General features: G+C 43.3%; 3 protein-coding genes across 3 annotated transcripts in view; 2 read left to right on the top strand and 1 right to left on the bottom strand.

Moving 5' to 3' along the window:
* Positions 1 to 13061: 13061 nt before the first annotated feature.
* On the bottom strand, positions 13062 to 16082 carry LOC6734301. The gene is made up of 5 exons (XM_039291892.1): positions 15945 to 16082; positions 14656 to 15316; positions 13771 to 14389; positions 13319 to 13512; positions 13062 to 13246 (listed from the first exon to the last, which is right to left on the bottom strand). Exons 2-5 carry the CDS (start codon positions 14909 to 14911, stop codon positions 13140 to 13142), a joined length of 1176 nt encoding a protein of 391 aa, XP_039147826.1. The 5' UTR covers positions 14912 to 15316; positions 15945 to 16082; the 3' UTR covers positions 13062 to 13139.
* A 44-nt stretch (positions 16083 to 16126) lies between these two features.
* LOC6734300 lies at positions 16127 to 17426 on the top strand. The gene is made up of 3 exons (XM_016182160.2): positions 16127 to 16844; positions 16908 to 17104; positions 17265 to 17426. The coding sequence occupies exons 1-3, from the start codon at positions 16159 to 16161 to the stop codon at positions 17357 to 17359; spliced, it is 978 nt and encodes a 325-aa protein (XP_016027360.1). The 5' UTR covers positions 16127 to 16158; the 3' UTR covers positions 17360 to 17426.
* Positions 17427 to 18829: 1403 nt separating this feature from the next.
* LOC6734299 (calcitonin gene-related peptide type 1 receptor) overlaps positions 18830 to 23666 on the top strand; it is a 28287-nt gene continuing 23450 nt past the window's right edge. The window contains exon 1 of the mRNA XM_016182161.3: positions 18830 to 19516. The gene's annotated coding sequence lies outside the window, so the exon portion shown is untranslated. The remainder of the gene's footprint in view (positions 19517 to 23666) is intronic.

Here is a 23666-nt window from a genome sequence, read left to right as displayed (position 1 = left end):
TGGCGTACAAATAAACATTTAAAATGCCAGCCAAAGTGTGGAAAATCAGTTGCTGACAATGAATCCGGGGGTCGGAATGGCATGAATGAAGGAGTCTGAGGTTTGTGGCGAATTTAAACTGCCAGACCCAAGTGGTCGGTGCTTCAGTGTGAATGTGTGTGTGCGTGTGGAAAGTGTAACTAATGCTCGACACTGGCACTAATTTAATTACGAAAAACGCAAAAGTGTCGCCCGGCAGCTAATGCAGCTGGAGCTGCAGCAGCAGCAGCATCGCCTCGGCCATTTGCTGATTGCCACAAATTGCTCTGGGGGGCCTCCTTCTGGGCCAAGTTTTTTATTTTTCCTTCCTTTTTCACTCTTTTCGGCCAGTGGATGTCACCGAGTCCGCCCACTTATTTTTGGTTTTTATCAGCAGGAGCAGCAGGCGGAGCAATTGCAGCTCATTAGGCAGACACTTGCAAAGGATTTGTCCTGTCGGTGTGCCTGTATGCGTGCTCTCTCTCCCTCTCTCATTTCACTGTGTATGTGTGTGGCAAATTAATTAATTTAAGTCTTATGCAATTGCAATTGCATCGCACTGCATTGCCAGTGAGACAGCAATAAAACATTAGACAAGTGTCTGCTGCAAACGAGGTTAAACATGCCACTGCTGTGGCACACACACACACACACCGACAGACACTCGGGGGGGAATGCCACGCCCTTTTGGCCCCTTGTTTTGGGCCAGGACATTCAATATTTTCCGGGCATTCGGCAGATGCTCGAATGAAAAATCGATTTTAGTTTAAAATTAACAGCCTCAAAAATGACAAACACTGGCACTTGCTCTCGATTCGCAGGACCTACAGGATATTGCATATTTGCCCACACTCGCACACACACACACATACACACATGGCAAGTGAAAAATGTAACTTTAAAGCGAATTGCAGGCCTAAAATGGAATGGAATAGCCCCGAACACAGTGTGCAGCACATTTGAGCCAAATTGTGGGGGCAACGAGTCCTTCGGACGGGAGTTTCGTCCTGTTCTGCTGCTGCCAGGCATTTCTTACATTTTGGTTGCATTGCAGCCACACTGAGAAAAGAATTTGCTACTATACATTTGGAAGCAAGTGATTATAGAGAATATAACTTAGTATTCAAATAATCAATAGAAAATTCTAAATATGCAGACGCTCTGGATCAATAATGTGTAGTTAAGTACTCTATGTACTTTACCAACACAACGAGTCACATCGCCTGATTTCTAAAGTAAGTTAATGTTAAACAAAGCTAGTTAATTAGTAGTATTATTTTCAAGTTACTCACACAGTTTTGAACATTTTTTCGCCTGCCCTCACAGCGGCAAACAGAAATTGCAATCGAGCGCGTGTCAAAGGACATGGAGAATCCTTCGCCTGGCGTTTGGGATCCAAATGCCCCAGTCGCCCGTCGTTTCTCCACCCCGCATCCTTCGTCCAACCCGATGCTGGTCAGTCCCTCGCTTAAAGTGAAGTTGTCCACATTGACATGGCCAGATCGGCAGCCCAGAAACACGGAGGTGGGTGGTGGGTAGTGATGGGGCCAGGCCATGCCAAATGTGGATGTGGGCGTAACGAAACGGAATCGAGTTGCATGTGTGACGGAAATGTGAAACAAGTCGTTCTTTTGGCCACCCCCACCCCACATCGGGACCAACCACTGTGCCTCCCCTTTTCACCCAGTGTGTGCGGGCCAAAAATGCAGTTGTTCCATTGTCACAATTGGCAATGTGGCAGCCACTGTGCTGCAATCGCTGCACCGCTCCGCCTGCGGCAACCGGAAGTGGTAAACATGCATGCCAAGACCTGCAGCCTGGATCCCGGACCCACTAGCCGGTAGCCAGCAGCCATCAGCCAGGAGCCACCGCCGACCCCCAGCGGATGCCGCCTGGATATGTAATGAAAAATCAATCAATGCGATACACTTGCCTGCTGCCATAGGTCAAGAATTCCTTTGCCACTGGGCGACATTCTTTTTTAGGTCCTTTTCGATTGCTATTGTTATTTACGGATTAATTCCAACGGAATAAATATTTGCTGCAGAAATATTTTCACTTGCTGCCTGAGTATTTCAAGGCCTTGCAGGATAGTGCGAAAATTGCAAAAGGCTAACAGACATAAGCGCTTAAATATTCAATCAATTTGGTTTGTCAATGTAATACGATAATTACCATAGAATAAACGAGCCTTAAGTCATTTGCCTATTTATTTATTTACACAGTATTTGATAACGCATAAATACTTAATCGGTTAATAGGTGATGCTTAATGGACTTCAAAGATTTTCATAATCATATAAGTATTGCAGGAAATATTATTATCTTTCTTAGAAATGTCTTTATCTTAAATTGACTTTAGCTGTATCTTTTTATTACACATTGAATATGAATTCATTCATTTCTCATTCATAGAAATACGTCAAAGTGAAGCATTTTAGTCAAAGGTCCAGCAAATTAAGTATATAAACCAAAGATAATAACCAAATCTAAGTGAGCACATCCTTGCTACCAGATAACCCGTTCTTTTTGACTCAACCGCCAAATCTTACTATTCAGAAGTACAGCTTAGCTCTCGAGGACGACGACAAGATGCTCCAAGTCAAGAACTTCTCAATTTCCCGAGGACTCCGCAGCAATAACTACAACTCAGACCGATTCAGGGGCCAGTCGAGGATGTGCTGGAAAAGCGGGAAAACCCGGGGCTGCTTCGTGCGGCAGGCAAATTCCGAGGGAAAGAAATGGGCGACAGGCAGTTAAGACAAAAGAATTGTGGCAAAGGAAGCCATACGAAAAGGTCGGGCCACACAGACGCAGACGGTAAATTGAAATAAATGCAAGACGGCGGTAAAAGTTGCCGTCGCACGTTTCAATTGCAATCCACCCATCACCAGACTCCCAACCCCCCAAGAAAAACCCTTGGAAAATCCACCTCCTTCAGGCAACAACAATTTTTCGGCTTATTAATAATGCAGCGGCCGCAATTCAATGAATTTTTGACTCCGGCCGGAGAACTACCAAGTACTACGGAGCAAAAGGCTGGGGGCGATGGCTCCCGGGCATGCCATCGTTGCACGGCAATCGGAATCATCCGGAGCAGGAGCCGGGCATCATCCGAAAGCGGAGAGGCAACATAATTTTGTCTCAGCTTTTTTCCCTGGCTATCTGATGAACCTTTTAGCTGCGCCAGGCTGGCGGGGCTTTTGGGTGAACTCGACGGGGGGAAAGGCGAGGGCAGAGCAGCCGTAACATGGCTGCTTAAACCTTTACGTGCGACAAATTTACGACTCCAAATGTGACCGCAACAACAACAGCAACAATAACGGCAACTACAAATGGAGCAGCAACAGCAAGGTGAACACATTTTGCGGCGAAAAGCAAACAAAGTCCGCCCACGCAACCACAGGACCACACACACAATTCTAAAGGTGGATTGCAGTGCGTTCTCGTTTCCAAAAACCGCAGAAAATCTCTAAAACAAATTTGAAGGGTATGAGAGATATAAAAGTATGGCGAGTTTCAAAAGATTTTGTATCTTTATCGGCATATCTTTACATAAAATGCATTAGAAACAATAAAAAGCATTGCTAAAGATTCATAAAAGTATATAGCTTACAAAGTGGATAGATTCTAAACAGATGTAGTATCCTTAACTAATAAACCTGTATCTGCATCTAACAAAGAATGCTACTTTCTCTTTCTTCCATTATTCAAAGATTTCCATTTGAATCGTTTTGGGAACACCTTTGAGGAAAGCTATCTGCATGCGGATTCCGCTGCCCATTCAGTGGCCCACTCCGCCGGGCATTTTATCCTTTAGCAAATGCCCAAAAACCGTATCCACCCCCATCCAACCTCCAAAATCTACCACCCGCCACCCACTTTGCCACGCAAAGAGTTCACTGTCCATTACATAAATATTTTATTTCAATAAAACGTGAGCAGTTTTTATGAATTTCATCGACATTTCATGCACTCTGGTGCACGAATTTTGCACTTTACTGTCGCTTAGTGGCATCGTTCGTGTTCGGTTAGTGTTATGCGAACATTTTGGCCCATCCGGCGCTTAAAGGGTTAAAGCCATCTGTGCGTGCGTGTGTGTGTGTGTGTGTAGGCCATAGGGACTCGGTGTGTCCATGTCCGCTGATGTATGAAACGTTTGATTGAATTGACAGCACACACTCCGCATCCCCCCTGTGCTCCCACTAGCCCCCACCCGAGGTCCGTGGGCCAATCGAGCGCGTATCGAAAGCGAACCGAACGAACTCCACGCTCCAAGGACCTCTGCTCCTGGCCATAAAAAACAAGATGTCATAAATTTTCAACGCATTTCTGTTTGTTTTCCACGGCGTTTTCCCTGCCCGTTTTAAGCGTTGCGTGTGCATTTTGCGGCTGTTCCTGCTTTTTTTTTTGCCTTTCTTTTTTATGCACATTAAGTTAATTGGAAAACTCATAAGGCCCAATGAGCATCGCGGCCACCTTGCGGATTGAGCTAGTCAATGTTAAAGCGGCCCGCAATCATTAATCTCCGTTTGCCGCTAAGAAGGGGAAGTACCCCAATGATTACGGTACCGCCACTCCTCCTTCAAAAAAAAAATAAAATAAAATAAACAAACAAGACTGGGGCGAATTGAAAAAATTTTAATCTCTGTCGCCAAGCGGAAACACACAGCTCAGCGCTGATTTTCCAGAAAAACATTTAGCCAGAAATCTGGATATTTTTCGAAACATTTCTTAGTAAGCACAATATTCTTTTAAAAAAACACAAATTCTTATCTAATCATAAAATATATTGAAATTTGAAAATTATAGCGTAAAAATTAAATTGTTAACTAATCAAACTTTTGAAACTTATTGGCTTTTCCCATTCTTACCACAATATCTACTTATAGTTAAATCTTTTTGCGCTGCTTGATAAAAAATCGTTGCCTACTTTTAAGCTGCAGATATTTAGCGAGTATTTTAATGTTCGATCAAACATGTTGCAAGCCACATACTTTCAACTATCCACTGGCAATTTAAGTGCAACAATAAAAATCCTAAGAATTATAAAAAATATATAACGTGTTATTTTCGAGTTATTTTCTTATTTTTTTTTAATTTTTTACTATTTCACGTATATAATTGTGGCAACACTGACGTTGACAGTCACTTGTCGACGCTTTTCTCTTGACTGCCCACAATTGATGTATAGCTAGGCGCAAGTTTTAGCCGTGGTCGCGACCAGGGGTTAAGGACCAAGGACCAAGGACGCCAAGGACACGCCAGCGGGTGGCTAACAAGCTGAGAGCACGAAACAAATTGAAATGAGGCGTACGAAACTGTCGGCTTTGGTCCGCCCTCCAAAAAGTAAATTTAATAGCCCAGCATATTTAAATCGTAAAAAGCGATAGCGAGCGCAAAGCCAAACAAACTTTTTTACAAATTAGCTTGAATTTATTTAAATTGTGCTGCCTGGGATGTATACAAAAAATGGGTGGCAGAAAAATGGCCCATTATGCGGTAGTAAATCTAGAATTGAATTGAAACTGGAACTGAGAAAAAAAAAAAACACAAAAAATGGAGAAGGAGGATTTTAAAATGCAAGTGTTTTGCTCTTGGTTAATTTTTTAAATGTTTATGATACATTGGACTGGGATTTATACTATTAAAGTTAATTGTTTCCGAAAGTTGTAAGTTATTATTATTAATTTTTAAAATACACACTAATGCTTAATTGCGAAACAAACTAAACTTAAGTGTTTTCAATTTAAATTTAATTCGAATATGAGCTGTAGGATGTGCCTATGAAATTTCATACATTTTTGCTGATTTTACACATGGTACAAGCCTTTAAAAATCTAAGCGCATTCCAATAACCATACATATGTGGATTTGCGATTATCTTTTTGCCGGGTTTCATTACAATTACGGCTGTTGGCTGAGCTGCTGAGTGAAAAAAATTCGCATAAACCGAAGCCCAAATATCATTCGCATACGCTGAAAGCTGCTCGCAAAATGGAAAATGTTTGCCAAACGCCATGTCGCGTTTTATGCGCTTGCTTTTGTGGCACTTTGCACTTGTGCGAAAGCCGAAAGGCAGATGAGGCAGCATTTTTATGGTGCATCACCCACACGCACCACCCAACCACCCACTGAATGCAGCAGTTTTTCGCACACTCGCGATAATTGCAGCCACAGCAGCAGAAGCGACACGAAAACTGTTGCAATGCAATTAGGAATCTATTTTTTTGCTGATGTCTCGCGCGACTCGGCTCCTCGGAAACTCCTGCGGAAGGACCCGCGCGTTATCCTTATTAGTTTCGCGCTCCATTGCGCCAACTTTTCGGGCATCATCGACACTGTTTTGGCCATGGCCATAACGCTTATGGTTATGTAGAATCGTTGCGACCGGCTGACGGCCAGCCAACATTTGCTGACCATTTCGGCTGGAATCTCATTTCAAATTCTATCTAATAATTAACATGGCCATAAAAAGCCCACGAATCCCCTCCCTGTTCGTTCATTATGTAAACTGTCTCGCTGGCATTTCAACTTTACAGAAACGAAAAACCGGGATACAACATGCCGGCCGGCAGGCCAACAACAAGCCGCATTTATTTTTATTCTCCGGGAAGGGAAAGGCAAAAAACAACCTGTCGCCAAGCGAGGGAAACTCATTTAAGCCAAACAAACATTTGTAGTCTTAATTTTCGTGGCTCATCATAAACTTGGTTACATTTCCAGCCCCCAAAAACGCCCCCCCCCCCCCATTCCCAGTTCCGCCCCTTAATGGCCCCCACTTTGTTGATGATTTTCATTAAATTCTTACGCCTTTTCTCCACATTGTTGTTGCTCTTGCTCCTGCTGATGGTGATGCTGTGCTTAAAGGATACACAGGCACACACACAAACACACACGCACACACTTTGCGGCGGCAGTTTCATTTGCCTGCCTTAAAAATCCGGCTCAGTGTTTCCTCTTTCCTGCACCGAGAAAAATAAAATAGTAACTTCAATAGTAAATTTTATTACTTATACAATAAAACGTATAATTAATTAAGAAATAAAATAAATACAATTAAACGAATTGAATAAATGGCAATCATTTTTAAAATCAGATAATATTATAGTTTTTCTATGTGTATTTACCAGTTACTGTTTGCCTGCAGTTAACTTTGTGTTTTTATCGTTATTTGTGTTGAACACGCATACTTAACACCATCGCACGCACACATCCGCAATTCGTACACCTACACACACACACGCGCGAGTGCTCGCAGTGAAAGATAGAAGCTTTCTTCAGAAGAGCACCGTGCACAATATGGCTGAATTCTCATCAAAATTTTATGCTGAAATTAACAAATCTGTTTACAAATTTATTAAAACGCAGCGCGACTCGCTTGTTTCCAGGTTATTTGGGTGGCTGGTGCGCCCCATTGTGTCGTCATCATCATCGCCATCATCCTCATCATCAGCCTCACCATCCCCATCACAATCATCGTCATCATCCGTGTGTCGTCAACCAGCCCGCGGCGAAATGTTGACCCCTTTCGCCAGATCATCGAATAGCTAATGTTGAAAGTGGCGCAGCAATGCCGCCGTTGTTTGATCTGTTGACAGTTTGATGTGTCCGCCAATTTTTCCATAATGGAACCTATTGACCAGCCACAAACAAAAGGCCCGAATCGCCCACACAAACTGGCAATTATTCAATATGCAAACCAGAGAACTGCAGCCCGCCACTCGCACTCTACGTCCACCCGATAAACACTCGGTACTCTAGGCACCCCGTTTTTTTTGACACCCTACTTGCGGCAACACAAAATACTCGAGTGTTTTACCGACGTTGTGTTTTTGTTACGAGTAAAAAAACCACCCGAGGCCTGCTGCGCAATAACTATTTGGGTGAGTGGACGCACAGTCAACGATCGGCCGCACGTCATTTTTTGTATGCGGGCTGCAGTTCTCTGGTCATTTTTTGTACGCCTAAAATTTGTATGGGAGGAAGCGTGACGGGTATAAGAAATGAAGGGTAAAAGGGAATACCCAAGAAAAATTTCGTGCTCACGTCTTTGATGGACTCAATGGGTGCCACCCGTTTCGAATCATTCCGTTATTAATTTTTCACACGTCGCTACCTGAATACTCTAATGACAAATATTCTTATATAAAGTTATTTTTGAAATGAATTTTGTGACATTATGACTATAATCTATATTTAAATAATAATAACGTAAATAATATATATAATATATAATAATATATAATATAATATATATATATATATATATTATATTAATAATATATAATATAATAAAATATAATATAATATATATAATTATAATAATATATAATAATAAGATGAAGGGCATATTTTACAAAGTATTCGACAAAGTCTAGAGTCACGCCGAAAGAATAGTGTGTAAACGTATGGAGTGTAAAACGCATGGAGTTACGCATCTTGACTGTGACTCGATTACCTACGAGACCACTCGAGTATTTTTGGAAACACCCGAGTATTTTTGGAATCACCCATGTGTTTAACGGTATACCCACAAGTGTTTTTCTCACTCATCCCTTTTTAGGCAGTGTGTGATCGGCACCCGCGACGCGGAGCACCGTATTGATTCGGGTGCGCGCACAACGGGGTGTCTTGTCTACATGTTCAGATTTATACTGTGTGTTTGTAAGTACCCGCGATGTGCGTGGCGGGTAGCACCCGCACACAAAATTGTAGGGTGTGAGTCGAGTGGTAAAAAAGTGCCACCCTTGCAGTTCTCTGATGCAAACATGCAAACGGTAGCGATTAACATATTATAACTCACACAGAAGAGGCAAACAATCGCCGCACAAGCACCCACACACACAAAGGGTGTTAGAACACAAATGGGGTGTGTTGTGTGTGCGTGTGTGGGTGGGGTGTACGGTGCATGTGTATGTGTACGCGTGGGTGTGGGTGAGTCAGCAGCGTTTTGCATAATTCCCGAAATTTCCATAAACACAAACGGTGAGAAATTCATAGTTCAAACAGTTACCGTGTCGCCAACGCAATTTGCATAGCGACTCAAACTCAAACTCAAATTCGTATCTAGAGTCCAAGACTGAAGGAGATGGTTTTGGATTTGGTTCTGCTTTCGGTTTTGGATTTGGTTTTTGAATTTGGATTTGCATTTCCGCATGAATTAGCTGACCAATAAGAAGGGTGAGGTTTTCCTGACTCACTCCGAGATTCTCATTCTCGTCTCTGTGGGAATGTAAACAGAGAAGAGCTCGTGGCGGGCCTAATAATAAAATTAGGAAAACCAAATGACCGTAGCAATGTTTAGATACCCCGTACTCCGTGCCATTGCCATTTTGGCACACAAGCTCTTTGATCATTCTGTTTATGGTGTGAAATTAGCAGGTTATTGGCTGCTAATTAATGAACAAGTTGCCAATTCGGTGGAGAAATTTTCTCTGTCAGTGGTTCAACCGGAATTTAATGCATTTCTATGATCTAAAAACACAAGGTGTATAAGACAAGCTTTTTTTACAGCGAGTTTGGATTCCTTTTTCGCAATTTCTTCGTGGTTATGAAAGTTTTTTCATTAAAACCAGCTTCTACTTGACTGCTGACCTCAAATCTTCTTGAAATAGGACTAAGTCACTGGTATGACTGGTAATCTACTTCATCCAAAATAATAATGTGATTTTAACCTTCTTATACAAATTTGTATATAAAATATATTGTTGAGGTAAATATAACTTTTCGCCACAATCGTTTATAGGGAAATCCTGCAAAAATGTACTCCTTTAACATTTCCATTGTCCATTCAAGTAAACTGTTTTGCATTCGAAAACCTTTGGCGAAATCCCTTCAATAGCCGTGCAATTTGAATGGGAAGTCTTTAAGCCAAGCGGCTTAAGCATTTAATCAGTTAATTGTTGGCAACGGCGATACGCATGGGTGTGATTTTTTAATTAACAGCGCCATTTACACAGTATTACCATTCCAGCACGCCACGCCCCACGCTCCGGCGTACACATACAGATACAATCAGCCCACGCACACAAGCACGTACACACAAACACAGACGAACGTTGGAATGCTGCAGCATGCTGGAGAAACAAGAGCAAGTACAAAAATTGCCGTTATCACGCCACAATAACCTCAAAATTTATTCACTTTATTGATAATGCAATAAATCGCAGCCGAGTGGCCAGTGCAACAGTGTGGGTGCATGAGCGAGTGTACTAGTGTGGGTGTGCTTCTGGATCTGGATCTGCGTATGTGTGTGCGTGTGTGCCTCTCTGTGAACTGGCAATTTTTTCGTAGCATATTTTCGGGCTGGCGCATATTTTTCATGTTTGCATATTTCATTTCAATTTTATTTCTTGCTGCACACCCGCACACACTCACACACACACACGTGCGCCTGTGTATTTACAGCCAGTGTAAAATATGCCATGAAAATCAACAAAAATTCGCACACAGATCGCACGTGAGTGGTTCCCCACCCTGAACCCCCAAGTCGCACCATTCATTCCCCATCTCCCTCTGACCGTACATGCTTCTCTTTCACATGCACCGCATTGCAATTGTATCTCGAATTTGCAGTTTTTGTCTTTAGAAATGTTATGAGAACAGGACATTTCGGTGGGCGGCGCTCGATAAAGCACCGCCCGCCACAAAGGACAGCTTCAATATTTTCGTTTCATTTCACGAGCCTGCATGTTGGCGACAATGTGTTGATAAGACAACAGAAGGGCGGGAAAGAGAACACACGTCGAAAATTCCATCAAAATGGGTCATCAAATCTTGAGGTTATTTCAGAAAGTAAAAAAACATGTCTAATGAACATCACACATAGAATGGCAAAGCGAGAATTTAAAAAATTCATTAAAATTATACATAGATACTTAAAAGTTACAAAAATTAAAAAAGGTGTCTAAAAGTATGCTACAAAAATGTAAAGTGCTCGAAATTTAGGTCTTCCGAAAGAAAATTTCATGTCCAGAATATTTTATTGCAGAATATTTATTTTGAGTTTACACATTTGTAAACATGCTAAAAAAAAGGTTATTTTTTCAGTGCACTTTACATGGTCGCCTACAATTTCCATTTGCTCTGTCGAGAGCCAAAAACTGCAGCCCGTGTAAGCCACTTTGGCATGCATTTTCACACCCCTGCTGACCATGACAAATTGGCTTGCATTCGGTTGTCCAAAGCTTTCCCTCTTTGCTTATTAGCCATCAATGCGAGGTGGCTTTAAAAGGGCTTTAAGCCCGAACTGAAGCGGCATCTTATCTTGGTCAACTGGTCGCCCCAGCTGCGCGCTATTCGCACTTCCGGTTACACTCCATTTAGGGCACCATATTGCCGGGTGTTGGTGTTGGCACTTTTGCGCATATTTTGCAAAATCATTACTTAAACACACTGGCATGCTGGGCAAGCGAGAAGGAGTGCCAAGCGAGGAGGAGTGCCAAGCGAGGGGGAGTGAGCGAGAGCGAGACACTGACCAGTCCAGTGGAACGCTGTCCCTTTCCTTCTGCACGCCCCGTGAGTTTTCCTTGTTTTCCCTGGCTTTTCCTCGCTCTGTCCGCCGCCTCGTTTGCTTTCGGGGGTTTTAAAATGCATTTTCGTTATTTTCACTGCAGCTGCGACGCGTTGCCAGTTGCTGGTTGTCGTCGATCTTTTGCCACTCACAGCATTTAGCCTTAGCCACCTCAGGAGGTCCTGGGCATCCTTTTTTTTAACCACCACCCGCCGCCACCCACAGACCGCCATCTACCAGCAGTTTAGTTTGGCGTTAATTTATGAGCAACATTTAGCAGTTTGTACCTGGGAAAGCCGCTGCAAGCCATTGCAAGGAACTTTGCTTTATGGCTTGTTGTTTGCCACCTACAACGAACGCAATAAAAGTAGATAGAGATACAAATTAAATGAAGCTTGCGACTACCAGATGCCCTAAATAGTATAGGGAAGTATTTTCCTCGACATCTAATGGTTCTTCCACAGTTTTATAGAATAATATAGAAATTAAAGAATGGTGGGAAAATTACTATAATGAAAACTTAATTTCCGTTTTTGTCGTGGAAAGTCAAGCAAGTAAGCCCAACTACACAGAACTTTAAGTAATGCAATGAAACATTAGCCAAAGTGGTGCCAAAAATTTGTCATTAGATTTTGGCAACCATTTTACAAGTGGCTTACTCATTACCAAAGTACCGAAACACTGCCTAGTCTGAGTTGTTTGTGTTTAGTATTTATTTACTTACTACTACCGCCTTTTGGTTTGGCAACCATTAATGATGGGTCACGGTGGGCTTAGGAAGCTCCCTTCGCCGATCCCCGCCTGGCTGTCTAATAGAGCTGCTGTCCACGGCAGGTGCGAACACGCTAATCCAGCCATAAAGAGACTCCCCCGGAACCAATCAACCATATTGACCGTTGGGATTGGGACTGGGACTGGGCATGTGCCTGCCTGATTGGCTTATTTTACAATTTACACCAGTTGAGAGTGGAGTGCCATGGAGTGGGTGGCTAACTGGCTGGCTAGCTGGGTGAGAGTGATTCTCGGAGCCGGCGCTGCTAAATGAGCCATGATCGCTGGAAGAATGCGCTGCCCGTCAATTAGCGGGCTTCCAAATCTAGCACCTTGTCAGAGTGAAAGGCTTCCGGGGAATGGTGTTGGGAGTGGGAATGGGAATCAGAAGGGGATGGGGGTCTGTGGGTATACGACGCGGTTCGATTCCCAGCACTCAAAGCTGCCAATGGCGCGTTTTATACATTTCTATTTGTTTGCCTTTGTTCTACGGTGGCATTTTAGCATCAACACATACAGGGGTATTGGCTCCCCATCGGGCATATCGAAGCTCTTGACTTTAATCACACTAATTACGCAACTAAAAGGATAATCGTGTCGCTGACCGCACAAGCTCCTTAATGCGTTTGTCCAACTTTTTGCGAGTGCGCTTGTGTGTGTGTGTGATCCAGTTCCCCCATCCCGATATTTTGTCATAATCCCCTCGATTTGACAAGCTCATTAAATGAATGCCAAAATTAAGCTTAAAGTCGTGTGTGTTTCTCTTAAAGACATTCGAGTTTATTTAATGGTTGAGGCAAGAAACTATCCAATTCTAGGTGAAAACAAATGAGTGCTTAAAGTAGCGAATTCCTCTGGCGGTACGTCATACTGAAGCCCGTCTCCACATCCCGATTCAAGGTGAGGTCATCGCTGGAGAAGTGCATCATGTAGGGCGGCGAGGCTACAAATAGGGAAGCCACATATCAGGCGCTGTTCCAACGGACTTTCCACATCCGCAAAACCAAACACTCACCATAAACCAGCAGGTTGTCGTTGGTGCCGCAGTAGTAGGTGGGCTGGTAGGCCATGTTCTTGGCCAGAATGCTCTGCGGTATCATCAAGTAGTCCTCCTGTCTGCCGGTCGTGTGGACAGTGGCGTGGCAGAACTCATCGTAGCCCTCGCTGGAGTCCGACTGCACGGACATTGAAAACTTGCTGAAGGAGTATCTATTAAGAAATTAAGGAGGAGTATATTGCCTTTATAGTTAGTTTCAGTAAGTGGTTCCAAAATTATTAAATATTTAATCACTTAATAAATTAATCTGTGAACAAAATCTAACCCATAGACACTTATTACTCTATTCTAAAGTGAGTACTATTACATCTATACCGTTTAATTAATATCAGTGGTTATCTAGCAATCTAGCAATCATCCAGATGAGTATATAAGATTTCGAAAAGTACTGAGTAGTATGAGTAACTCACTCAATCATGCTGGCGGTTGTAGCTGATTTGATGCAAATGTTATAGCTCAAGTCGGGCATATAGTTGCTAGTCACCGAAGTCTGGAAGTTGAAGCTGCGAATGGTGCCCGACAGATCGGTGTAGTACTGCTGGCAGCCGGGCGGAGCAAGTAGCTCATAGTCAGCGTGGTGCGAGGCAAAGATGTCTCTCAGATCCTGCAGAGAATTGGTGGAGGTTCCCAGGCCGGTAGAAGTGCTCGAACGCCGTCGGCTATTCGCTGGTGGACCTTCCAGCTGGGTTACGATCAACCTCCAAACGGGTGCAGTTCCTCTGGAGGTCACTACAAATGTTAGGGTCACCTGATCGACTCCCGCAGCCGCATTGAAGGGCAGGTACAGGTGCTGGCCATCGTTTACTCCGCACAACTTGAAGCCACCCGCCTCAAAGTAGTCCTGGCACTCAAGGACTCCATCCACATCCGTGGGCTGCTGCATCACGAACTGCTCGAAGTCGATTCGCAATTGCTGCACATTGCTGCTAAAGGCTTCGATGGTGTAGGTGTTCAAATCGCTGGACAAAACGCCGGGATTCTTGATAATCGTTCGCTTCTGTCGCGTAGAAGTGCCCACTTGTAGGTTGGCTACAGGAAAACAGGAACTATTAGTTTAACTTGGGAGAAATGATAATATTTCCATACGAAGTAGATTTAAATATCTATACAATTCAGTGAATATCACTTTAATGTTATACCAACTCATTGAAAATGCAAATAGCGCCTTTTACACGTTTAAACATTTGAGAGAGAGCAATTACATAACATTCTAGTGAATTCACGATCATGGCCAATATATTTATTGACCCACTTTTCCCGATCACACATTTTCCGTATCACTTTCTTCAACTCACTTTCACAGCAAACGCCGTAGGTGCCGCAATATCCATTCACTGTGCCCGATTGCCGCATGCACTTGAAGCGAGTGAGGCAGGTGCCGGTGGTGCCGCTGTTCGTGACGCAGCTGTCCGCCAGGACACTCCTCCGCCTGGCCTGGCGCCACATGCCAGGCTCCTGGGCGACGGCCAGAGAACCGCTTGTGTCATTCAGCGTTTGCGCCTGCGCAATGGCCAATAATCCCAGCGGAAGCAGCAGCGTATATCCAATCATAATCCTCGGTTTCACTCAGGTTCTATTCACCCACGCACTTTCACATCGACTGTGTGGATCTTTTGGGGGTCGCAGCGCTTATATAGCACTTCTTGGGACCGAAGAATCCGAAGAAGATACAGCGGCGCTGGCAGCGATGCGGTGATGAGATTTTCGTGTTAGAAGCAACGGCGTGTCAATATTTGGTAAGAAGCTCGGTTCGTCACCTACCGGCATGAATATTCAAGCCAGGCTAGTTGCGCCTATTAACTGGCTGGCTTTCTGGCCGAAGTCGCCGATCGATCGAGTCATTGAACCTCAACGAGTGTCCATTACTTTGATCTTAGATCTGTCAAAACTGGGTTATGTTTGCACACTGTTTTGGGAACTGAGAGGGCTGGCTGGCTGGCTATCTCATTATCATCGCTATAAACGAAGATGACAATCGATAGTAACGATGATGATAATGATGATGATGACGATGATGTCAAAAAGTGAAAAGAGGTAACAAGTATTGTAGTGTGTGATTGAGTTGACAAGACCCCAATTAGAGCCAAATTGCACAACCAAAATTGGGCCTCAGCTTCGATAAATGCAGCAGAGTTCTTTACGTAGTCGAAAGTGGTTTAAAATGTATATATGCCAATCAACTGATTGTCACTCATATACTTAAACATTTATCTGATAAAAGCGCGGTCAAGTTGATGTTTATAAAACCTTATCGCTATTCGCGGGGGTTTAATTTTAAATAAATTAGATTTTGTTGTTTTGCTTGCAGAAACTTTGAATGCTGATATAGTTAGAACAAATAAAATTAATGAGGGCAACGGGGAAATACCTACGTCATAAACACCAAAGAGGAAACAATAATAATCTAGGTTGAAAACTCTTAGAATCGATAGGTTGATAGCTGAAAATGGAAATGTCACACCATTGCAAGTTTCTGGACAAAGTCATGGTACTTTTTTGTAAGAGTATAACAAAGCTCTTAGGATCTAAATAGCCTAAATAGATTGCCATGAATTTTCCCCACTGATAGGGCTATTAAAAATACCTTTTCCGTGGCTAACCAATAATAGAGGGACTCCAATTGTTTGCGATTTCGCCGTCAGACTGCAGGTGCCCCCTTGGGCCAGCGGAGCGATAAAACCAATCGATCATGATTGTTGACACTGGAACCTGGACAATTGGGTGCGATAGGGGTGACAGGTGAGATTGCCGGCGGGCCATAAAAACCCATCCACTGACCGCTGCGACGACTCAGAACGATGAAGAACTGCATTGCAAGCGCCCTGTTCCTCCTGGCGGCCGTTGCGGCCACTCAAGCCGCTTCGGTGGCCACGCCCACCTGTGGAGGCACTACCTCCTCGAAGAACATCAACCTGGTGAACCCGACGAATCCTCCGCGGGTTTGCGAGTACCATATCAAACCGACCAGCAAGTACGTTTGCCAGCTGAGAATCGATTGGGCCATGACCTTGGCTCAACCCACGCTGGAATCCGATGGTTCCGGTCTGACCTATGCCGAGTGCACCCGTGATTACTTCGAGGTCGATGGACTGAAACTGTGCGGCACCGAGGTGTGGCAGCACATCTATGTGCCCTTCAACGCCACCGATGGTGAGTCTTTGGTGGATCTGGTCATCAGTTTGGCCGATCGTGCTGGAGGCAGTGGCCTGCCCACCGCCTACTGGGACATGACCGTCACGCAGTTGGAGTGTCCGGCCGGAGCCTCCGTTCGCTCCTTGGACCTGGAGGACGACGTCACCATTGAGAGTCGTGCCAGCACCATCAAGGATGGCTTCTTTGTTGCCCCGCCCGGCTGTCGGCAGTACTTCCCCCATCCCAAGGGAGCTGTGAAGTCCTTTAACTACAACGATGGCAATGGCATCTATCCATCTCGCATGAACTACGCCATCTGCTTCCGTCGCCAAACCGATACTAAGACTCTAACGTGAGTATTTAAATATCTACTTCTTGTTTTAATATTAACTTCACTTGCACAATTCTTGAAAAGCATTCGCGCCTATGACTTCAACGTGGGAGATGTGATTTCCGCTTCCACCTTGATGACCGATGAGAACTGCTACAGCAGCGATAGTACCAACGACCTGGATGCCGATTTTCTGATGGTGCCACAGGCAACCTTAGAGGATAGCCACAAGCACGCCACCTACTTCTGTGGCTCCATCCAGAAGGATGTGGTCATATCGAGTAAGTATCATAGAGCTTTTTATGGGACAAAAGCTTAGGTTACACTAGTGAACAAACTTCTGGTTAAATTAGCTTATATCATATATAATATTTGATATTTATCGAATATGTTAATCCTTTTAAAATAACTATATTAATACTATTATTACCCATTTTTTAGGCAACAATCCCGGTCCTTTGATGGTTCTGTTCAACAGCGACGACATCTACAGACAGAATGAGGCTGGCTTTGCTTTCACCTATGTTGTGTCCTAAGCGGTCGAGGTTCTTTGATATTGTAAGCTAAACAAAGAATTTGCCAATAAAAGACGTTTTAAAGAAATATTTGCCGAGTGTTTACTCTAGCATTAGCGTTGAGCAATCAAAGAGATCCGCTCGGGGAACTAACTTGGCAGGTACAATCGCTTGGGAATTTGGGGGCTTTCGTTTTCTATTCCCAGCGCTTGCTCTATCAATTACAGATAATTGCCGACTTATCAGAACAGCCGCGGTATCAACATTTGTCTATGACAATTACCAGACAAGCGATATATTATCTCAAGAAGCCAGACTATCTAGGTGTTCAAATAATGTGAGACAATCTCTCAAGTGGTTCTCAAATTTATCAGATTCCAATCTTGGCAAAACCCTATCTAAACGCCTGCGAGTAATTTGTGATAATATCGACGTAGGTAAAAGGTGTTCTAAAGTACATATAAGGAAATTCTGCATAAGCCATGTACTGAAATTGAATTCATATTCATTTAAAAGCTTACCTAATTTTATCCTGCGTGCTAAAATATGTTTCAAAAGCTTCATTGGTTGAGAGCTTTAATAATATCCTTAGCCACAACCGTACCCAACTTTGTAGCTTTATTTAAGCTGGTTCCGAAAACGTAAATACTGTCAGACTATCAACAAGTGTTTTGAAAGTATTGTTTTGGGGCTGTTCCCCCTTTTCAAAAGGATTTACTTCGATAGTATGTTTTGGGGCTGTTCCCCCTTTTCAAAAATATTTACGTCGATAGTATGAATTAAAATTAGAATTTCGATTCTATTAAAGTTACGAATTGCGATTATTAAACTTTGGTTTTTTTAGTGGCGCCAGTCATGTTTATCAATGGCAGCATAGACCAATAATCTAAATTTTAATTGTGTCGTCTTGAAGCATTATTCCTTATCAGTCTCTTCAAAGGCAGCGCAACAAGTTGCCAGCAACATAAACAGCCCTGTGCCCAATCTACTGTCGTTCGTCGCAGCGGAAAGCTCTGCTAAAGCTCGGAAAACTCATTCTTGGAGGCCAGCGCACTGTGCGTCGGTAACCATTTTAATTTTGATAAGTGAAACGTAATAAAGAATAATATGTGAGTATTTTGCTTTAGGGGGTTTCTTTCTATTATGTGAAAACCCTAAAATATAAGGGTAAAACATGTAAAAACGAAGATATTTTATTTTTGCAAACATTTAAGGTTAAGCGAATTTTTATCATTGAAACATTTATTGTTAGAACACTTTTGGTTCGATGTTACTTCATATAAAACATAGCTGATTATGTTAAAGTTTACAAGTGAATCATTTCCGTATCAGGAAACTATATTTTTCACACATACCTTCAGGCCTGGTTAGAGATTTACTCTGCATTTTTTGCAAACTTGCCCCACAGTGCAGTGATAAGACTCGCAATGTTTACTGCTAGCTGCAGCAACATGTTGCGCAGTAGCAGACACGCCGGCTGCTCGCCGTGTGGCATGCGGATTTGACTTCAGTTGCCGTCCAACTGCCGCGTATTCGGAACGCTCCTCGCGCATCCGAGCCGGTTCCGCAAGCATATCCAAAGCCATTTTCGAACGGTGTGCGCGAATCGCTCATTAAACCCAAATGGGTGTACAATAAAAAGTTTTAGTCCCGGCCATTGAAAAGTGTGTGTGCTCTACTTGTTCCATTATTATTATTTTCTCCAAGCCATTGTCATCGCTTTTTCGTGCAACGTGTGGCGTCGTGTGGCACGGTGTGGTGTGAGTGGCCGATTGCGAGTGCGTCGCTTAAATGCCAATTAAAGTGGCAGGCGTTTAATCAAGTCAAGTCCCAGTCCCAGTCTCCGTCTTCGTCTCCGTCGCCGACTCCAACGCCGCCGACGGTGTGACAAAAGAGTCTGCAGAGGAGTCCTTGGCATAGCTCCACTCTTCATTTTCCTCGACATTCTCGGCAGGCAGCGCACATTCACGAAATTCCCAGTGAAAACATAGCCATAAATTAACAACTAATTCAATTAACTGCTGACAACGTCAACGAGCGCCGCTTGGTTGCAGCTTGGGAACAGGTCCTTTGCCACGAGGCAGGCCAGAAGGAAGTCAGGAAGAGTCACTGCATCGCCGCAGGATATGCGGCAGGCTGCCTAGGAGGAATTCCTTGTGCCAGCCTCCTCCCATCACGGTAAGCCCACGGATCCCCAGATTCCACTCACAATGGGAGAAATATTTCAAAACGCACACATGCCGCTGCTCGCAACCGGAAATTATGAGGCCTGTGCGTTCCGGCTTACATTTTCAGGGGACTTTATCGGGTTATTCACATCTTATTCACATTTTTCATGCAACTATCGGTCCATTGTATTATGTTATCATCAAGGATATGCAAATTTCTTTAGTTGCGTCCATGTCCCGACAAGTCAATTTAAATACAGTAAATATGTTTTCACAAAACAAATAATTTTTGGAACACTTTTGGAGACAAATGTTTTAGAATTTCTGACAAATTTCTATTTTAACAGCTTTTTAGAAGAGAGAAAATATTTTTGAGCAAGAAGGCCTTATGAAATGGTTAAAGCCTCTGAATTTACTTTCTGTTTAAGTCTACATAAAAAAGTTTATTTTACATACATCTTTTTAAGACTTTTCATGAACTTACCCTTGTTAACTCTGATAAAGAGTGAAGAATAGCTGTCAAAGTGGAAATCGGAACATGCGTTTCTGACTCCTTTGTATGATTGAAGTCCTTTTAGAAGTTGGCCCAGAGAATAAATGAAATATTTGAGATATGCTGCCAAGCCAGGGCCATTATGCAAATGCTTGATTGGGTGAAAAAACGCTCAAAGGATTTAGTTTTTGGAGCCCATTCCATGCCATTCAACGGCGTGTGAATCGACTTTTGTTTGGCTTTCGAATCCTGGGTAGCAGCTGCATAAATCAATGGAGCAGCATTTCTCTCGGTTCGTTTGATTTTTTGATTTCCAGCTTCATGATGACGCACGTTGTAAGGCCATAAATCTTGCGATCTGGCCGAAATGTCTTTAATTGTTAAGCGCACAGACGGCAGGCAATCTGCAATCTGGAATCGACAATCTGCAAGTCGGCGATGATTTCACAGCACGACGCGACACTATCATTATTGTGCGATGATCATGATATATCTGCCGTCATTTGTCACTGTAACAAGTTGAGCCTGGCGGCCAAAAGCAAACAATTTGCCACCGGCTAAATTCGCTATTTGCTATTTGCTGTTAGCTGTTAGCCATTTGCCATTAGCCGTTTACGTGGCGCCGGGACTGCACTGTAGATGTCATAGATACAGATACTGGGCCCAAGATACATGGGCTTACATATGTATATATAGACTACCATCGTGGCGTGGGTTTGCATTAGCTTTTACTTTAAACAATAAATTCTAGCGTAGCGCTATCTCTTAGCCGGGAATATTTTGGACCACAAAATGCATATTGCGAAATATATATACTATATTTTGCTTTCCTTTCCCGCAGCTTTGTTTATGTCCACGTGAGCCAAATGCAGCGGCTAATGAGTAAATATTGTCAGAGATAATATACGAGTGCATATTTACTTCTGGGGGCTTCCAGCAAATGGATGACTCTCGAGAAATATAAATCACTGCTCTCGAGCTAGAAATGCAGGAAGTATCTTCTTTTTACTAGAGTAACTACTGAAATCGCTTGGGCTGCAACTGAAAACAGATAAGGCACCAAGTTATGACTCTAAATGCTTGCCAAGTATGTTATTAAAGTGCAATAAACAACGCATTTGTACAAAAAGTCCTCCACAAGATACAGATAAAAAAGTGAAGGCAATTAAAAGCTCATTAAGTGCAGCTAAAACATAAATACATCTCCATTCCACATCAAAAACTACTTTGAATTTTGATCAAAACAATCTTGAAAATATCAAAATCTATGCATGAAAATCAATATCCCAGAAATATGGCTTGCTAAATATAGCTTACGTTTATTCGTATCGAGCATTAACATTCTTATGCCTAATAAACACAGTCATTAAATTCAAATTATTTATTTAACCATTAATGAATGTATTTGGAAATCGTTGCCACTTGCCTCTATGTTGTATTCTGTTTATAAAATAATGCTTATGAGTGATTTGTCGGATGTACGAGCTCATGTAAACACAATCGAAATCAAACAGTTTTTGACAAGCACTCCTCTCCGTTGAATGTGGGCCAATATCGATTGCCCTATTTCTTATCAATTTGCCATCATCGGTGGCTTTGGTCCATTGATTGATACATCCTATTTCGCCGGTTGCCAAATTAATTTCCCTTGCAACAATTTCAACAACATGGTTGCAAAGCGGTTACGGATTTGGGCATCAACGGTGTTTATTGTATTAGGAATTTTCCAAATTAATTGCGAATTTAAGCTATTTTTGGGTTCAATGGGCACGAGTTTTCCTCATCAGTAAAACCGAAAAAAAAAAAACGAAAAGGAAAAAAGGGGAGACGGACAGGTCTAAACAATAACAAAATGCTAGCGCTGATTGAACCGCTCAGTGCACAATTTCAATCAATTTTTCAATTAATTTTCATTGCCCCGCGTGCGGCGAGTTTCGAAGTGGGCACGATGATCAAACGATGATGAGATCGCACGGCCAACGTCATTGTTAAGGCCAAATCCGTACGCGTATTGGCCGCATCGCAGGCAAATGCAGGAGTATTAAAATAAATGGTTATGGGACTCCATAAAGCATTACAATATCACAAGGCAGGAGCCAACGTGACTCACACACTCAGGAAATGTTGGCCAAAGACAAACAGAGTACACCGCTTACATGGCCCACTGTGTGTGCGGGTTCAATTAACGTGGCCAACGCAACTTGTTCTTGGTCGCAGTGAACCTGGAGCTGGAACTCCAGCCTTAAAAGGCTGCTCGCAGCGATTGCAGCCTCCACAATCAGCCTGGCCAGACGAACTGGCAGAAAAAGTTGTTAATTGGAATTTAACAATCTCTAAAAGCGTCTAATGGAGGGGATGCGTGCTCTGCGCCTCGGCCGGCTAACTAAACGATTTGCCCCACTGTGCGGCTGGGCTACCAGTTTACCCACTCTGCGCTTTATCTGTCGGCAAATGTAGAAATTAAGTTTCGCCCGGCCAGATGGATCCCGACCGACGAGCAACCGACCGACTGTCAGTATCGTTTACGTGCCGCCGTCAGGCAAAAACAATCAACATCAACTTATTTGTCTGCTGGCCAAACATCTCAAAGTCTCAAAGTGGCCAGCATCGCAGCAGCAGCATCTGCTGATGCCAGATAGCCACACAGTGCTCGGAAGCTTGGTGATTCGGTGTCATGACCATTCCGGGTCCATTGCTGGGCCTGCCTGCTTGCCCCGTTGTAGAAGGAACCGTGATTTTATCCCGCACACACTGATAAATATTAACTGAAAAACCATTCACCATTATAAAATATATTCATATTTATATAATAAAATATCATAAATGCTCTGAACTCAATATAAAAAAGATTATCCCTTTTTCAATTGTTACGAAAAAGTTGTGTATCCAAGATTCAGATATAGTATCTTTATCTCTTAAGTTTATATAATCGCTATTATACAAGATCCTGAAGATAGTAAAGTATCTTATAATATTTATTCTTATTCGAACTTTTAGTTGGCAATATATAAGTTTTAATTTTTAGCTTAATCTTTAAAGATGAATACAATTATTTGTTTCCAGTGCATAGAGCTTAGGCTCGACTTGCATTCTTGCGCTCGTCATTTAGTCGTGGGCTTCGTAACAAAGATCGTTAGCTGGAGGAATTATTGGAGCAGCTTTTCCAGCGGCTTTAGCCAGTCGTCAGTTCGAGTGGGGAAAATAGTTTCTCACAGCTGGCCGCTCTGCCCCTCTTTCTGCCGTTGACAGGCCTCGGGTTTTGGCCCACCTGCTGGCCTTTTGGATGTTTCCTGGCCTCGTGGCGTCCCTGGGCACCTCAGCTCCCTTGGAGCCCTTGGCTCCATCTGCCGGTGACAGTTCACGTCACCACAGAGCCACAACCAGCTGGCGGAAGCTTCTTTGTGCCGCCGGTTGGCGCTAATGAAGCATCACACACATCGCCAAGGTGGCCAGCACGTGTGCTGCCCCGCCGCCTTTGATAAAAAGTAGAAAAAGAGATAAGAAATAAAACCAAGTCAAGGGGCACGAGGAGTGCTCAGCATAATTTGCGCTGACATTAATCAATTGCAGCGTGGGCTTGGCAGCCGAGAAAAGAGGCCCGCTGTTGGCCATAAATTAGCAGCAGCCGCATCCACGAAACATGGCCAGGAACACCTGTTGGTGGCCA

Source organism: Drosophila simulans, chromosome 2R (genome assembly GCF_016746395.2).
Source record: "Drosophila simulans strain w501 chromosome 2R, Prin_Dsim_3.1, whole genome shotgun sequence".
Classification (NCBI taxonomy): domain Eukaryota; kingdom Metazoa; phylum Arthropoda; class Insecta; order Diptera; family Drosophilidae; genus Drosophila; species Drosophila simulans.
Note: the sequence above shows the minus strand (reverse complement) of the source record. Positions and strands in the feature narration are given on the sequence as shown.

Bases quoted from the DNA above. Each gene is read 5' to 3' on its own strand.
- LOC6734301 (XM_039291892.1), bottom strand. From the start codon at position 14,911: ATGATTGGATATACGCTGCTGCTTCCGCTGGGATTATTGGCCATTGCG. The intron at 13,513-13,770 runs GTGAGTTACTCA...ATTTCTTAATAG, and splicing joins ACAACCGCCAGCATGATTGA to ATACTCCTTCAGCAAGTTTT. The intron at 13,247-13,318 runs GTGAGTGTTTGG...CCCTATTTGTAG, and splicing joins CGACAACCTGCTGGTTTATG to CCTCGCCGCCCTACATGATG.
- LOC6734300 (XM_016182160.2), top strand. From the start codon at position 16,159: ATGAAGAACTGCATTGCAAGCGCCCTGTTCCTCCTGGCGGCCGTTGCG. The intron at 16,845-16,907 runs GTGAGTATTTAA...ATTCTTGAAAAG, and splicing joins ACCGATACTAAGACTCTAAC to CATTCGCGCCTATGACTTCA. The intron at 17,105-17,264 runs GTAAGTATCATA...CCCATTTTTTAG, and splicing joins GAAGGATGTGGTCATATCGA to GCAACAATCCCGGTCCTTTG.